General features: G+C 43.9%; 1 protein-coding gene across 5 annotated transcripts in view; it reads right to left on the reverse strand.

Annotated features, from left to right (window-relative positions):
• Nucleotides 1–345: 345 nt before the first annotated feature.
• ZDHHC8 (zinc finger DHHC-type palmitoyltransferase 8) overlaps nucleotides 346–16,946 on the reverse strand; it is a 114,543-nt gene continuing 97,942 nt past the window's right edge. For 4 of the 5 annotated variants that reach the window (XM_064522109.1, XM_064522105.1, XM_064522108.1 and 1 more), the window contains 6 exons: nucleotides 14,909–15,000; nucleotides 13,034–13,166; nucleotides 12,030–12,147; nucleotides 11,192–11,301; nucleotides 7,214–8,250; nucleotides 346–5,179 (listed from right to left, as the gene is read on the reverse strand). In XM_064522109.1, coding sequence (XP_064378179.1) covers nucleotides 5,008–5,179; nucleotides 7,214–8,250; nucleotides 11,192–11,301; nucleotides 12,030–12,147; nucleotides 13,034–13,166; nucleotides 14,909–15,000 — 1,662 coding nt within the window. In that variant the 3' untranslated portion in view covers nucleotides 346–5,007. The remainder of the gene's footprint in view (nucleotides 5,180–7,213; nucleotides 8,251–11,191; nucleotides 11,302–12,029; nucleotides 12,148–13,033; nucleotides 13,167–14,908; nucleotides 15,001–16,946) is intronic. The other variant, XM_064522106.1, reaches the window with a different exon arrangement.

Consider the following 16,946-nt stretch of genomic DNA (forward strand, 5'->3'; position numbering starts at 1 on the left):
TTTAATAAAAAATGCCATAGAAAACACCATTTAATGTGTTTCCCCGGACCACTTACTGTGGCCTCACAATTGCAAGCCACTGCTCACAATTTGTAACCTCACTTTTACAGACTCCACTTATTTTCTACTGTACCAAAAGCACCCTGAAAAAGAGACTTAAAATACAACCACGTCTTATGTTTCGACACCTGCAGGTTTTGCACCGGAATTGGCCTCTCCTGCTCTGCTGTTTCAGTTCAGGTTTTGCACAAGGGGAAGCGAGAAGGGGCAGAACATCAGGAACCGTCTCGACACACGACTGCATCCGAGGCGTCAGGGAAACCAAATACTGAAGTGACTCAAAGGTTTAAAAAATATATATGTATTACGAGAGCCACAAAAAAGGTTACAGACAGAGCTCCACAAAGCCTGCACGGATACATTCCAACAATTCAAGGTGGCAGAACAGGTGAAATACAGACCATAAAAACGTCTCGACATTAACTTTCCAAGCTGTCTGAGAGACAGTGACCTTGACCCCATCTTTCCCACATGAAAAAAAGAAATTGAATATATATATATGTATATGTATATATATACACACACACATACATACATATATATATACATATATATATAGTCCGGACCACAAATACAGTCCAAAGAAAACCACATTGCAATTTCCACATTAGGCTTATAGTAGAATAGGCATCATCTGAGAAATGTCCATTACAACGCCCGTGAGGTGATTATCTCAGGCCAAGTCGACAAAACGTAACACTTGGTTAGCATTTTTAGAACAGCAACACAACACAGGTCATTCGCTGCACATGGCTACTGGCACATAGCTCTGTGCAGCCCTTAGAGCTGACTTTAACCAAACTAATTACATTTGTTTTGTTCTGTTTTTTAATTCAAAAAGAAAATGCAAAGGTAAGATATTTGGGCAGTTCCTGGTATCACCTTTCTTAAAGATTCAGGACTTGAAGACTTCTTTAATATACTTGCTTACAGACACATCTTTGAGATTGAATCAACGATCTTCAGGAAAATATGCCACCCTGAGGCTTTTTCCCTTGTTCACCTCGGATTATGTCTGCATCCAGTTTTGACATAGGGGGCCAAACGCTGGTTGTATATCAGTGCAGTACTTGGCCCAGAGTTCCAAAGTCATTGCTATTCAGACTTTCCTATGAGGTCAACAATGTAGTAAAAAAAGAAAATATTAAGGCTTCAAGTAAAAATATTTCCTCTCTGTCCCACCCATGTAGTAAAGTACATTTAATTTCGTAATACTCAATATATTATACAACTAAAGATACAGAGCTCCAACTTTTCAAAGCAGATCGTACTACAGTGAAAACCTGGAGGCTAAATGGGAGTGTATGAACAGGCAATGAACGGCTAATAAAATGCGATATGCAATGAAAAATGATGCATAAACTAAACAAAAACTATTGCTGTTTTTTAAATAAGTAATACAATCCACAGCTAAAAATAAAAACACGTTGAAAAGATTTAAGACTTCCGAAACATGAAATAAACATGACAAAAATAAAGAAGCTACTTTACAAGATGTGTTAACTTGCACTGGATTTTCATGCCTGATCCCCACCTCCTGGAAATTAGCATCACTTAAACCAGCTTTGGCGGAGCCGCACCAATTTACACCAGCTGAAGATTTGGCCTGTAGTGTCTGTAACAACTGAGACTTTCTGGGTAGAAAAAGAACTTTGCTGCTTGTTTCTAAACTGCTTGAAGAACTATATCATGGGCCAGACTCTGCTCCAAAGTTCGCAGCAATAAGCAAGTCGCCAGGCCCGCGATGGGAGCGATGGACGCAGACACTTACGCTCATGAGGATCCAGCTGGAGGTTTGGGGCCTGAGGTGGAAATGAGGCCGGATTTGCCGCATGCAATCTCCTGTTAACAGCTCTGCTTAGATTATTCTTTCAGAAGGTTTGAATAATTTACTCTAGGCTATGTGCACTGAATTATATGCAAAAATCAAAGGAAAAAAAAAGACTTTGGTACCATTGTAAACCTATTACCATATTGGATGTGTTTCAACTGTGGGCAAAACTACTCACAAAATATATAATTCTTATCTCTGAACCTGTAATGACACAGTGCACTCGTTTCTTCCTCCCCTGCCCCTTGTGAACTATGTCAAAACAACCCTGGATATTCGTGCTTTATACACACAGTACTGTGTTTAGTCTTACTGAGAAATTCTTCTCTTGTGAACTAACGTAGTTAACTTCAAAGGCTCTTTGGCCCTTCAAGTTCTTCAGTAGCTTTTTCTTTTATAACTGCAGGAGAAAGAAAGATCAAAGTGGAGCATCACTGGGATGCAAATCTCAAATATTACATTGGTGCAAATTTTCAGTCTTGCTTGCATGAATTTCATGCACGCATTCAAAGATACATGATAAAATGTGCCCTTGTCTAGATCACTAGCCCAAATTCAGTATGTCACCTCTCCCCTCTTTTGGAGGGCTTACAGATGGCATACATGACACTTTAAAACAGGCAAGTCTTGTGTTACTCTACGCACCAGAGTGAATTCCAGTCCTTGAAGAAGTACTGCACCTTCCTGAGGAGTTAGCATCAGGGTGGAATTGCAGACTAATAACAGTTAAAGATGGAAGAAAACTATAAGGCCATTTGGTCTAGCCCCTTGCCCCTGCAAGCTTACCTCTGGCTGAAAAATTTTTAATGATTTGCCCAAATATAGTTCAACTGCCCTAAATAGTTAGTCTCCAATACTCTGCCTTGGAAGACTATTCTACTGCCCTTTCCCCTCCTAGGTGCAACATTTCCCCCCCTTTCTAAATGTAGCCCATTTGTAATCAGTGACAATCATTTGATTTTCCTTTGCTTTTTTCTTTTAACTAAAATATTTGTAAAATTGTCATACTCATTTTCCACTTCATTGCTTAGCCAGTGACATCTTTTTAGCCCTTTAAATCTCATAAACCAGCCTGTCCAGTCTTTTAATATATATTGCTCCCTCTGTACCTGATCAAGTTTGCCAGCATCTTTCTGGTCCTATCAGGTCTCTAACTACAGACAATATTCCACATGCAAGTGAATGGATCTGCATAGAAGGACTATTGCTTCCCTGCGCTGCAATGTCCCTACAGTAGGCATTTAAAAAATGCCAAGGCCATAAAATGCACATTGATTTCAAGTTGACTCTGTCATAACTATTGGCCCGTTTCAGCTGCACTGCTCTCCGGGTCTCTCCCTTCAGACAGTACTGAGAATTACGCAGACAGAGGATTATCTTCCTTATGTTGTCTATAACCTTCCTTTCCAAAAATGATGTCATATACAAGCGACATAACAAGCAGGTATTGCAGCAGATGCCAAGATTTATCGCGTCAAAAGGTAAATTTTAACCAGGAAAAACTGAGGTTGATATGTGCCTTCTGGTATAATTAATCTCAACACTCATGAAAACAAGTAAGGTATTACCAACGCGTTCTGAATTGCTACCTAACATCTGGAGATCTCTCCATTATAGTCAAGGACTGAAAAGGATTCAACGCCTTGAAACAAATATCCTGAAAAATGATGAATTTAGCTCTCTGGTAAAAACTGTGCACTAGGAGAACCAGGTGGGAAGCAGAGGTTTCATATGCTAACTGGCTCAGTGATAAGTAATCATTTTAACTGACTTTGGCAACAGTCGTTCAGGAAGTTCTTAACTGTACACAGGATCTGGCCGGTTATTGTCAGTCCAGATCTCAGTACTATTGACTTCTGAGGTGGTAGGTAATTGGAAAGGAAAAAGACATGGGGTGTGGAGAAAAGTAAAAAACACCTTTGCTCCAAAATTCGCTTTACCAGAGTTCTGATATCTGTGGCAAAAATTATGTAGCTCTCTTTTGTTTTTTATAATAGTTGCCTTTAAATCCAACAAAGTAAATGTAGCTTTCTGGAGACAGGAAAGGGAAACCTCAGCGTGTTAAATAGATTTGATTGATTTCTTTTAAAAAAAGTTGTTCCCTCAGGGGGGAAAAAAACACCTCTGCCTAACAGTATTGAAGACCAGAGGGAATGTGCTAGTCATTAGGCAGACAGCAAATTTATATCCTCTAGACATATGCTTGGCTCAGTTACACACACTGTAAATTCAACAGATCATGATAACCTTGCGGCAGGATTACACACACGGCACCGGGGCAAGGCAGTAAACGACGTTATTGCCTAAATCCAATAGGTAATAAGGAGGGTGCAAGGGAAAAGCAGCTTGATGGCTGTTGCAAATATGTTCCCATCCAAACATTTCATTTCTTATCTGCTCGGTTTTGTTTCGGAGTCAGAGAAGCCTTTGAAACCCAAGGGGAGCAAGAGGTGGGAACGGAAGATCCTTACTGGCGTCGGGGTCCTTGTCCGCGGGGCCGCGCAGGAGGCTGGGCTGGCAGCGACAGCCCGCTGCTGGATTTCCTCCTGCTCCCTTTCAAACACGGCACGATGTTGCTGGCCCCAGGCGTGCGGCGGTTCTCGTCGGCGCAGGCTGCGCAGGAGCTGGGTCTCCGTGTCTGCGGGAAAGCAGCAGTCGAGCCTGTGACTTCTTCCAACCTCCTTCCAGGCCGGCAGAATTGGGGAGGGGGGAGAAGGGGTGAGGGAAACATAGCATGATCCCAGATTAAGCAGACTCTTTCACAGCATGGCTGGCACGCAACAGGTCGGTCTGACAGAGAGGATGCCCCATGGCTTTGTCGCTCCCTCACACCAAAGAGATCCGCTCGGTGGTCGTGGTGGCCGGTGGTTGCCAGGTCCCGCCTGTCCGTTCGGGAAGAGTCTGATGGACTGGACAGCTTCCTTCCCACAAGAATAAGGCTGCAGCTGGGTTTTGGCCAAACAAGAAGGATGAAAACAAAACAAACCCAGAACAAGGAAAGGAGAGTGGCCGGCTGCTGCTGCTGCTCCTTCTTTGTTGTTATGTGAGTCCTCACAGTGCTCCTAGCTTCATGGCTGGCTGAGTGGATGGCTCTTTATTTTTATTTGAATTTTATTTTACACTGAAATCTCATAGGTTGTTCCACCAACACCAGACACCTTCTTAACATTTGAGTGTCTAGCAGGGCTGACGGGGGTCCCCTGGGAACTTGATGTTGAACCCAACCTGGTTATTCCTTTTGGCTGTCCATTTATTTTACTGTGAGGTGTCTTCAACTGCATGTCATCCCTGCATCAAAAGAAAAATCAAAAGATACAATATTAGTGACCAAAGTGTGGTAGCAGAATAGCTTCATTCAGGATGAACAACTATTCCTGTTACCCTGAGTCACGAAGTTGCAAAATATTCAAGCATACGAGTAACCTGGTTGAAGCCAATACGCTTAAGGAAAGGTCGCTGTAATGAGAGAATCAGTTTAACCTTTAGACAAGTGTATCAGACCCCAGTAGTATCTGTTTATTTAATCACTTGCTTAAACGTTTTGTTGACCCAAACTAATTGCACAAGAATTTGGGGGAGGCAGGAGGGGTTAACTGTCTCCACTGCCAACCTTAATCCAAACCACGTTTTACTTACAACCAGAAATAAAATACTCAGAAAAAGAATTTTCCAGCTAAATATTCACAGTTAACCAAAACTGTGTTGCTCATCCCTGAAAGACACGAGAGATGAAGCCCAAGGCGTCACGACAGCAGACCCAAACCGAGTCGAGGCAGGAAGCCCTCCAGGATGCCTGAATTGGAGACCATACTCCAGATGGACTCCTAAAATCATCTCCTTTCCTATCGCCTACTACCAGGGTACACAGCCAACTGTACCAAACTGTACGTCTGCCTCACCAAAGTGCTATAAAAGCCCTAAGTCAATGCTGAAATTGTCCTCAAGACCATAGTCTCCTTTCTGAAACAAGACAGAAAGGAGCTGGGGAGCGTCAGGGGAGAGGGCAGAAGGGAAAGCCATTGGCAGTGTTGCTGACAGAGAAACTGGGCTAGATTTACAAGAGCTCCTGTGGCAGGTTTGCCTCACTAGGTAAAAAACTTTGAATTCATTAATCTGTATATTTATTGATCTAGACACTTGACTTGACCTCAGGACCTTCAGTAAACACCCTCTTCAGTGATAACTAATGTCTGCAGCTTTCTTTAACATCAAATGGGGTCTGTGGGTATTTAAATAGCTCTACCAATTTTGCCAAACTTTGTACTTTTCAGCACTTCAGAGAGCTGAACTGGTGTAAATTTGCAGGCTCTGCATTTTGAACATACACCTTATTATGTAAAAGCAGTGGGACCAACAAGCTGACAGCATAAGCAAGAAACAAAGACTAAGAGAAGGCAGACAGCTTAGCGTATCAGCAACCTTCTAGACCACAGCAGCATCGGACACATGCAGGGCTCAAAGAAGGCACAAGGCAACAGAAAAGCCACGGGCCTTATTTTGCTGAAACACGCTCGTGAGTTTAATAGGTTCAAAGATGGAAATGGGATGTCTGCCTGCTTAACGTTAGCTCTTCCAGCAGTAGAAGAATCATTTTAACAACTACAATTCACTTGAAAACTTCGGGATCACTTGGCTCTTTTCTGACTTTCCATGTCAAGGCCTACATTCCCCAAAAGGATGAGTGAGATAAGCGCATGCAGAAGCTGTGGCTGAACATCCTGCTCCGACACCACTTACTCAGGTTCTCAGCCCAGCAAATCCTTCCTATCCCCTCCTTTCTTAGAGAAAGGAAGGAGACAGCGAGGCCTTAAGGGATGGCCTGTACTTCTATCACCAGTTTGGTGTTATGGGATGCTCAACACAGCTAAATACAATGCTGTCTGTGCCAAGCACAATTAGCAGGAGTGCATCAGCCCTGTGGCCCCTTAGTGCCAGCTACGGTGGCACGTACGGTGACCCTGGCTGTGCCTCTCCATCCACACAACGGCTGGATCCAGCCTCCCTTCACTCTGCAAGCAACAACGGGCAAAACACCCTTCTGTGCACAACACGGAGGCAATCTGCCTCCCACCTTGCAAATAATTATTCAGCTCAGTTAAGGCATTAAACCTCTCTGAATTTTACAACTTGATTGATCACTGCAAAATTTAGTCATGATGAGGTTGCTGTGAGGTTCTTCACAGACCCAAAGTGCACCTGCAAACCCCCTACCCTCGCTGGCCTACAGCAGACAGGTCACCTTGGCCCTGCCTGTGAAGAGCTGCTCTGCCCCCGTTTGCAAGCCGGCATTCATTGCTACAAGGCTCGTAAAGCAACGCCTACCTTTGTGCTCCCACCGACTGCACCTCTGTGATTTCCACAGTGTTTACGAACGAGACAGCCTTCGGGCCTCCGTAAGAGGGGGACCTAGGCATCCCTGTGGGGGACGATGGGACCTGGTGGCCCGGCGATTTGTAGGAGCCGTTGCTCACCCTGCCCTGTAGTGCTTGATGGGACTGGACATTGTTATTGGCTAAATCAGCTTGCAGAGAGGTTGTGGAAGTCCTTGGTGCTCTTGTCATTGCACTGGAGAGTGAAGACACTGAGGACTGCAGTATAGGGTTCCTTGTGCTAAAACTGGTAGCAGCCATCAGATTGTCTCTAGATCCGTATCTCATCGCCATGCTGCGGGGGTCTTCAGAGAGCGTGCTGACTTGCTGAAGGCTGTAAGAGCTAGGGGTGTCATAGACACCTGAGTCTGCAAACACTGAATCGGGGTGCGAGTGGAGGAGTTTCTCCCTCTCTTCCATCTCTTTCCTCTCCTGGATGGATGCCATTATGGTCTTTGAAAGGTTGTCATAGCGAACTGGAGAGGGGTCTCGCTGATGCGGAGCGGGGCCCCCCAGCACTGGGCTGAAGCTCTGCGGTGGTTGGCGTTGCAGCTCGCTCCCCCGCAGGTGGCACATTTTGGCAGATAAGTACGGTGAGTGGTACCCGACCGAGCCGACCGCAGAGTGGGCGATGCACTTCCTCCCCGAGGGCGACATGGGGTTTAGCAAGCTGTCATAAGACAGGCTCCCATTTCTGTTTGACAAGGAATTGGGGGAAAAGATGCTTTTGTACGGGGTGGAAGCTGCCCCTTCAGACTTTATTGGATGAAGGGGCACTTTGTCCGTCCCTCTCCTGCCAGCAGATTTGAGGCTCAGGGATCGGGAATTGATGGCAAAGGAATCTATCTGGAGTGGGGAAGACTGATAGGTCTTGTGGAGGGAGCTCTTCCGGTAGCTGGGGATGTCCAGGCTTGGTTCTGACTGGTAATCAAGGCTCCTGCCATCCTCTTCCATCAGAGCTCCTTGGCTGTGTCCATCCTGCATGGAGATCTGAAACAGAGGTGAACATGAGAAACAAGAGCCTGTAACATATATGCATGGGTTTGCTCTCCATGGGGAGCGCATGGTGAGAAAAGAGCCCATGGATAAGTGTCTCAGAAGCAAGGAGGAGTTATTTGTGTTAAGCGCTAAATAACATTGACAATAATAAATACATCAATACATTGAACACCAAAACCAGAGTGCCAGAGTGCCTTCTAAACTGTAACACTGTCAAGGTAAATCAGGTTGTAATCTGATAATACTGCCCTCGGAAAGCATTTTGCTTGAGGTTTTCTGCAAAGAGCTCTCGATTTGAGGGATGCTTGGCTTTGAGTGCTGAGTCAGACATACCTTAGGCTTCAGTTCAACACACTGGGGACCTGCACACTCTTATCCACTTTACTCAGAGCTATGAATATTCACTACTTCTGAATTTCAGGCCACAGGTCTTCAAAATTAAGCATCTAAGCTTAACTAAAGCGCAGAGGCTCCCTATGCCAGAAGCCAATTTTGTAAACTGGAGTTTAGGCAACAAAATTAAGCAATTTTCTCTCTTTTATTGCCTGTGTAGGAGAGAGTGGCTACATTGGAGAAAGAAACATAAGACCTAATTTATTTATACGCGTTGAAAGCAGGGAGGACCTCACTTTGTTTTTACTCTGTGAAATACTGCTTACAGTTTTGTTCCCTTAAAAGGCCATTGAGTGCTAAGCAAATGATTTTGTGGGTTTTTTAAGGAAGAGTTTGCCATAATGCACAATGAATTGGCTCTGTTGACTGCACACAAAAGGAGGATTATTGGTCACACACTTAATCAGAAACACAGTATCAGTGCAGTTTGTCCTTCATCTAATTTCTTTTAAGAGGCAAATTACGAAAAAGCGTAACTGGCAAAAATACGTTTTATTCTAACTTTTTCTTCAAGTTTTTGTGTTTGAGCTAGAAACTAGAGAAATGTGCAAACCAGCACACTATCTTCAAGAGTGTGGTGCTAAATTTGGCCTTCTCCGGAAAAAAGGAGACCAAGTGACAGCCTGTGAAGGAGGAGGAGAGAGAAATGACGTCGCCTGTAAGTATATTTGGGCTATGCATCCTTGTGCTCTGCTCTCCCTTTGCTTTCAGCTTTCACAGCTCAGAAGCAGTTACGCTGACAAGCTGAAGAGCTGATACAGAAGAGACAACACGATACTCCTCACACCAGATACTCTTTGTCCCTCCGTGCCCTATACTTAGATATGGCTTGGCAGACAAATATCTGCAGTCCTCAGCTTGCCAAGTGAACTCATTTCTGTAATATTCCCACTTGACTACGAGGAAGCTGAATGAGCTGGCAGAGCTCAGTGTACCTACCCCAGCCAGACCACAGAAGCACCATCGTCCCAGGCGGGGTTTGGGGAGCAGCCTGCAGAGGGGAGACGCCGCACGCCGTGACCAACGCACAGCGCTGCCCCATCGCCTGCCCTCGTCAGAGCCTGTCCTCTATCTATATTGCATCCAAAGCTAGGTACCGAACGAGTGAAAAAGCTTGCCTCCCGTGGCTATCATCTGCGCCGTGACCCCAAATGCTATCTGCTGTGCACGGCGCTGCTTGCACAAAATTGCAGGTTAAGCACTGGCTGGTGCCTGCAAATGCAATATTTTGAATTGGCTGGGAAGCCATTTGTCACGTAATAAAGTGAAGATGATAGGATATTAAACTTTTTGGATACAGTGAACACATTCTTATTCTCACGTTCCCCTTCATAAGCCAATCTTTTCTTCATTCACTAGACAGATCCAGAAAGTAAGATTTACAAGTAATTACTGCAGTAAGACTAAAAGCTGGACTTGGTGCTAGATGGGGTTCTGCTGTCTATCACTGCCTGTGTTTTCAAAGTGAAAAGGACACGAGCAACGTTTTCTTCATCATTTAAGGAACATTCTGCCTCATTGCAGTGCTGCTGCTTAGAAACAGTTAGTTACATATCTCCACTACATTTTCCTTCCCTTAATTATGTCACCTCCTGGCTTGTTATTGCAGGAATGATGTTGCAGAAGCTGACAAAATTAATCTTAAGAAAACTGCATTGTGGTATGTGTGTTTAAGGCTATCGCCACTGCCGCACGAATATTTACGTGCGTATTGCCAACATACAAGTTAGACCAGTGATTTCCAAACTGCTGTTTTCAGGCCTCTGAGGGCCCAAGGACTATTTGCAACAAGTTCATGATAAAAAAGGCAGAAAAACAGGCCTGTTTTCAGTGGGCTTAGTTTTGCACTATGCTTCCAAAGGAAACAGTATAAACAGTTTCAAAACGTCTAAGCTAAGAGAAAATAGGGAACGTTCATGCCAAGAGAAAGTCTCTCTCCGATTGTTTGAGGAAATGATGCCAAGTGTTGGGGTTTTTGTTTGTTTTGTTTTGTTTTTAAATATGTTACCCAGATGCTCTGAGAAGGTGCTAAGGCAGGTCAAACATGGAATTTTCCATTAATTTTAATTTTAGCTAAAATATCTCTTGGGATGCCTTAAAAGCTCTTTCTGTTTTGCAAGCTGACATGTTAAGGAATCACTGAGCACGTTGTCCCTTGCCTGAGAGCCTGATGCAGAAAAGCGCTCAGCGTGCGCTGCTCCCGCTGAAGCGGATGGGAGCTGGCATCGGTGTCGGAAGAAGCGAACGGGAGCTGACACCTCTCAGCACCTCAGGATCAGGTTCTGACCCTGGTAAAGCAACAGCGCACGCTTGTGCACCGCCAGACAGACATATCATGCTCCGCAGAGGAACACTGAGAAAGCAGACATGTTTTTACAAGGAACATAGTGAAAATCCACATTATTTCCTACCCAAGCTGAGTGGTGATGTTTGCTTTTGCACTCTGACATTCCCAAGAGCCAGGTGAATTTACCCTCAGCTCAAAGTCGCTTAGCGTTAGCTGAGATCAGATTATCCCAGGCTACCGTGGCTTGCTCACCTGCTCAGGTGCAGCATGATAGTGGACTTTGGGATTGTTGCTGAAAGCCGGTCGGTACTTGTACATGGCAGGCGTAGGAGGGCTGATCAGCTTAGGCGAAAGGCCACCTTCTGGGAAAAAAAAATGGGTTTCTATTAAAAGTGTGTGGAGAGCAGGCTGTCATCCCTAATTCCCCATTATCCATGGTGCTCTGCAAACTGAGCTCTGTTGTGGAAAGATTAAAACTTGCAGTACTTTTCTGCAGAATTCCACCCAGATCAATGGGACCCCATGTAGGAATAACAGTGCGTAAGGCCAGAGCATCAGCCTAAAGAATATGAGAAACAAAGTATAATACATAAAGTGGGGTGACATATGTTGATGAGTAGTAATTTTGCCAAAAATCGAAATTGCAGGAAAATTGAGTTGAATTCAGCTACTAGCTTTGGCTGAAAAGAAATAGAGACTTTTTTTTAATAGTATCAAAGCTTTAATTTCAGCTTTTCATAAATGAAATAATTCCATTTGAAATGCCTAAGCATTTCATTCCAGCATTTGATCCTTTACTTCAAACTGACATTTTCCATTTTATAACTTATCAAAATTTAAAAAAGGGGTTTAAAAGTGTTTTAAAAGTTTGCAAAAATGAAATGAAATATCCAACCAAGGCTTGAATGAGCCACTGCAAGTTGACTTTTCTCTCCCTTTCCTGCTGTTTACTCTCCTAGCTCAGAACTCCTGTAAATACCAAACCCCTCACCCAGATCCCATTACTGTTTTGAAAGACTACTGAGAGCTTATTAAAGAGGCTGAGATATTTTCTTATTATTAAAAATAAAAACTGATCATGCAACAGTACCTTCACTGGCCCCCAGCTGCCCTGTTAGCTCAGAGTACTTGCTTGGATCTCCTTTGGGTGGGAGAGGCGGCTGCATGTCCATACTTTTATCCTCCAGACCCTCCAGGCTAATTTTGGACTGAAAACGAGCAGAGAATCAATCGTTACCCACAGCCCATTAGATAACAATGTGTCACAGCACTGGGGGTACCAATGAACAAGAATAACCTACACCTGGGATGACAAACACAATGCAGCATCCACTGCAGATAAGGACTGTCATGTATAAAATTAGCATTATCATAGCAAGCCAGTATAATTTTAAATGCACTATCCTTATTTACTTGGCCTGCTGAACATTAGCAGCATCATACTAGTTAAGACAATGGTGTTTTCTGGCATTTTCCAGCAATTCTCCAGGTAGCTCTCAGCAAGTAACTATCCAAAGAGTCCCCCATGAAAACTCTGCAAGGTGGCTTCTCATGAATCCACTGCTTTTTATATGAATAAACAAATCCTTATATTTCATACCAGGAAAAAATGGAAAAAAGAAAAAGAAAAGGCGGGGGGAAGGAGGAAAACTCAACTTCTGGGCCAATATTCTTTTCACTGCACCACAGGCCGTCCTGCAGCTTTGAAGCTTCCTCAAAGCCGGACAGCTGACCTGGTGGTACAAGAGTTCCCACAATGTGGTAACTTCATTAGAATTAATTTAAACACGAAAAGGTGGAAACCCTTGGGACAGAGAGTAACTAACTGTTGCAAAGAATAACACCATCTTCCAAAAGATGCCCAAAGATGTTCTATTATAGAACTGCAAAGAGGACTGCTGCTGGATCAGCAGCTCCCGCTGCCAATCCTGGGTTACTCTCAGAGGATGACGTGTGAGAAAAGGACTTGAATTCCACGATTTTTTTCAAGAGATGCGTTATCTCAAGGAAATTTTCAATGGTGAAAGTTATTTCCAGGCTTAGTAACGGTTCAAGCCTTGCTCCTGGAAAGGCAGCGCGTGGAGGCCACATTACCTTGCTGCGGTTGAGGTTGGCTTGGATCCCGTTGTCACTGATCTTCACGGTGATCTGCCGCTCAGATAGGTCTGGTCGGAGGAAAGGAGGCTTCACGCTCACAGCTTGCTTTTTCTTGGGCTCAACTATGTACCTAATTAACCGTTCAACAGCCATCATTAAAAGAAACAACAACCTAAGAACAAGGCACAGAAACAAGAAAATCTTCCTGCTTCCAAGATAAGATTTAAGAATGGGGCAGAATCTATGTGAGTAAACTACATTCATTTCAATGGATATCAGTCCGGGAAGTCATTAAAAAGCAATAAAAATATCAACATGAATTTTAGAGAGGAAGAGGGGGGGATGCATTAAGGAAAACAAGCGATTTTTGAAGCACTGATAGACAAAAGCACAGTTCACACGAAGAGAGAAAGAGGCGCCTACCACCAATGGAAGTGAGTTACGAGATCTTACCCAGTTAACATGAACCAGCTTCCCTGCGGTGGGAGATGGAGATGGGGGGACTAAGACCCAGCACAAGGGGAGTTAACATGGAGATGATGTGCTGTCAGTTCTAGCTTACCACATGGAGACTTGTTTCTGAAGCATGTTTTAGAGGACCAGAGTGTCCAAATAAGTAGAGGTAAAAGAAACAGGTAGGTCTATAGGAAGCAACAAATTTAAGGGGAAATGGCTGATTTTAGAGACTTAAATTATTTCCAGCAGATTAGAATTCTGTAAGTGCAGCTGGGCCCTGGCGGTACAATGTAAAAATACCAAAATATGCACACAAGCTTTCTCTGTTTTGTCTGGTGAATAGGACATTCTGGTAGCGATGGCTCAGGGACTTTCCATAGACAGGACAATTTGAACAGGTCTTCATAAAACACAAAGATCATGTTTGCTGAAAGTCTGAGTATAGCAGTGATGGTATTATTGATTCCTCTCTCTTAACAAGAGTGTCTCCCAACTTCTAATATCCCATTCTCTCAAAATATCTTGACCTGAGTTTTAAATGTTGGTAAGGTTGAGAAACAGCTATTCCAGTGTCTTCACTTGAACATCAGTAATAGTCTTTCAAGACTTATTTGCTGCATAGTCAAGAAAACAATATTTCAGATAAGTGTTGAGGGCTGGGATTGCTCAGCACCTCAAAAAGGCTTAAATAAGTCTTCCTGTAGTACCATTACTAACATGTATGCAAGCTGGACAACTCGGCACCTAGGATATTTATGCTCCACCTGATCTATTGCCTTAAAATCCTAGTTTCAAGCTGTGAAAGAATAAATCTATTTTCCCCAAAATAGAAAGCCATAAATAAAATCCCGTGTTCCGTGATGTAGACCTGGTTGGAAATCTGTTTTATGATAATGGAAGTGTCAGGGAGATTGAAAACACAGCTGCCTTAAATTAGATTTAAGTCTAAAGGGGAGAGGCTGATTTCAGAGTCTTTCTTTCTTTCTGGCAGACTACAATCCTTTAGCTGTGCTTAGACTTTGACTGCACAATGCAAGAAGTTGTGTTGGGAGCTGATAACAGAGCGGAATTTACCCTGTTACCGTATTTCACTGGATAAGCATCTTAGCAAAACAGGGCTATCATTTCTTGATATCATTTGGCTTGCTCATTCCAAATATACATTTCTGGGGTGGAGATTATGAATTACACAAAGAAAGAAATTGCTTGACAGGCTACATCCGTGCAACATTCAAGCTCTGCCCGCGCGAGCGTCCTGCTTTATTCCCCATTTCTCCACCAAGCTGAGCAGTGCCAGACTGCACGGCAGCCCGCGACATATCAGTCTTTGGCTTGTGAGCCCCACCAAGCACCTTCTCCCTCCGTCCCAGCGCCCGCACCGCCTCCCTCGTTCCCAGCGCGGAGCCTTTCCCTTACCTGGGGGCCAGGGGGCTGCAGAGCACGTGCTCCACGTTTCCGCAGCAGCCGCGGGTGAAAGGGTTCACTCCCCCCCGGAATTTACCCGTCACCTGCAACGATAATCCAGGGCAGTGCTCCAACCTCCGCCTGCAAGTCGCCTCCAAACCGACAAGAATGTCGATTCTACGCCCCTAACATTGGACAAAAGCCATGTGTCCGCCAAACCCGTGTCCCATCTCCAGCAGCACCCAGTACCAACCACTGCTTTGGGTGGGAGGGTGCCAGGAGCTCCCAGTAATTGCGGTGCTTGCTTGGAAATGCACTATTTGAAGGAAATTCGACTGGCGGGATCCATGACAAGCTACATTAGCTGTATAAAGGGTTTGCGCTCTACAGGCAGCCCAGATACTTGAAAATAACTGTATGGGGATAAATATCAATAAAGCCAGGGATATTAATAGTGGTTGCCATTAAAAGCCTTACTGTTGCTGTTTGCAAGTAATGCATTTTAATCAAGTCATAGTCCTGACCTAGCACCATGTTTACAGAGTACCAGAAATACTTCAATTACCTGCACATAAAATTGCAATGATTAAATGATTTTGCTGCCCTCTTTAATATATATATTGAAAGGTTGGAAGTGCTGTGTTGGAAAAGTGGAATTTGATGACTATAGCGTGGGCCTGGGACATCTGGCACATCCACAATCACTCCTGGGCTCAAGCTGACCTGCTGTCAGATGCTGGTAAAGCACTTCACATCTCTGTGTCCATTCTCTCACACACAGCCTGAAGATAAAATTTCTCTCTCTATCAGATTACATCACTAATTACACCAATTTGGTTTCTAAAATACTTTGACATCCACTGATAGAAAGCCATCTCAAAAGGAAAGATTTGCTCTATTCAGAAACTAAAAATACCATGATATGATCAGATGTTGGGTTATTTTGATTCTACAAATGACTTTCAGAGGCATTCACAAAGCTCACAAACATATAAACTCAGCCACTATGCACTCCTAAATCACAGTCTGTCTGGTATGAATGCTCAAAACCTGCAATCTCTGGAATGAACAAATACCAAGAATTTACAGTAAAACACCACAAATATCTATACCACTGGCCTATAAAATGTAATGGGGAAAAAGGACAGGTGTAGCTGAGCATACCGTAAGTGGAGAGCTGACAGCAGATAACTAACAGTGTGAGAAAAGAGAATCGATACTGAGACTGCAGAAGAAAAGTGAATGTTTTAAAACAGCAGCAAAGCCAGGAGTAGATCTTATATCCATCACGTCTGGTCTGGTGCTCTAATTACTTAAATGTGCTTCCTCTGGAAGGGACCTGAAGGTTCAGAACATCCATCCTCCGCTAGACAGTGTATGTGACCAAAAAGCCATGAAGGCAAGATTATATTTAATTTTTGGCAAAGGCCCTAGGAAGATAGGTTAATCTCAAGTGGTCTGGCAGCTCAGGAAACCAAACCTAACTAGGATGCCTTTTCCAATAGTTATTTCAATCTTGCTAAATGCTAAATTCTCAACATATCTGAATTTTAGTGTGGCTGCAAATACAAGCAGATACATTTTCCTTTACTTTTTTTCCCCTTTCTCCTTCCTCCTCTGGCTAAAATTCTCATAGATAATTTTCCTCCCTCCCCACAAACAAGCCTGAAGAAGAACAGAATTTGGGCTTTGAGGCCAAAATGCCTTGGATTTCACACTACTGTTGTTAGCACTATCAAACCTAATACTTGGCCAAAATCAGTTTAAAAAAGTGAAAGGCAGCTGATTCCAAGCAGGACTAAGATGGGCGGAAAAAAGCATGTAAGGATTTACAGGGACAGCAAGCCTGCTTTGTTCAAAGGCCACGTTAGGCATCACTGACAGGTGGTCTCAGATTCCTTGCTTATGTTCACCCCTCACGCTATCGGCAGATGAAGGGTGTTGTTGTCTCCTGTTGGAGAGGACACACTGCCTCGTCCTAGTCCACACAGGCCTGGCCTCAGACAGATGTCTTCACCTTTGCCTGCACAGCAGCAATACCATCTACCAG

The sequence above is a fragment of the Dromaius novaehollandiae genome, chromosome 17, assembly GCF_036370855.1.
Source record: "Dromaius novaehollandiae isolate bDroNov1 chromosome 17, bDroNov1.hap1, whole genome shotgun sequence".
Classification (NCBI taxonomy): domain Eukaryota; kingdom Metazoa; phylum Chordata; class Aves; order Casuariiformes; family Dromaiidae; genus Dromaius; species Dromaius novaehollandiae.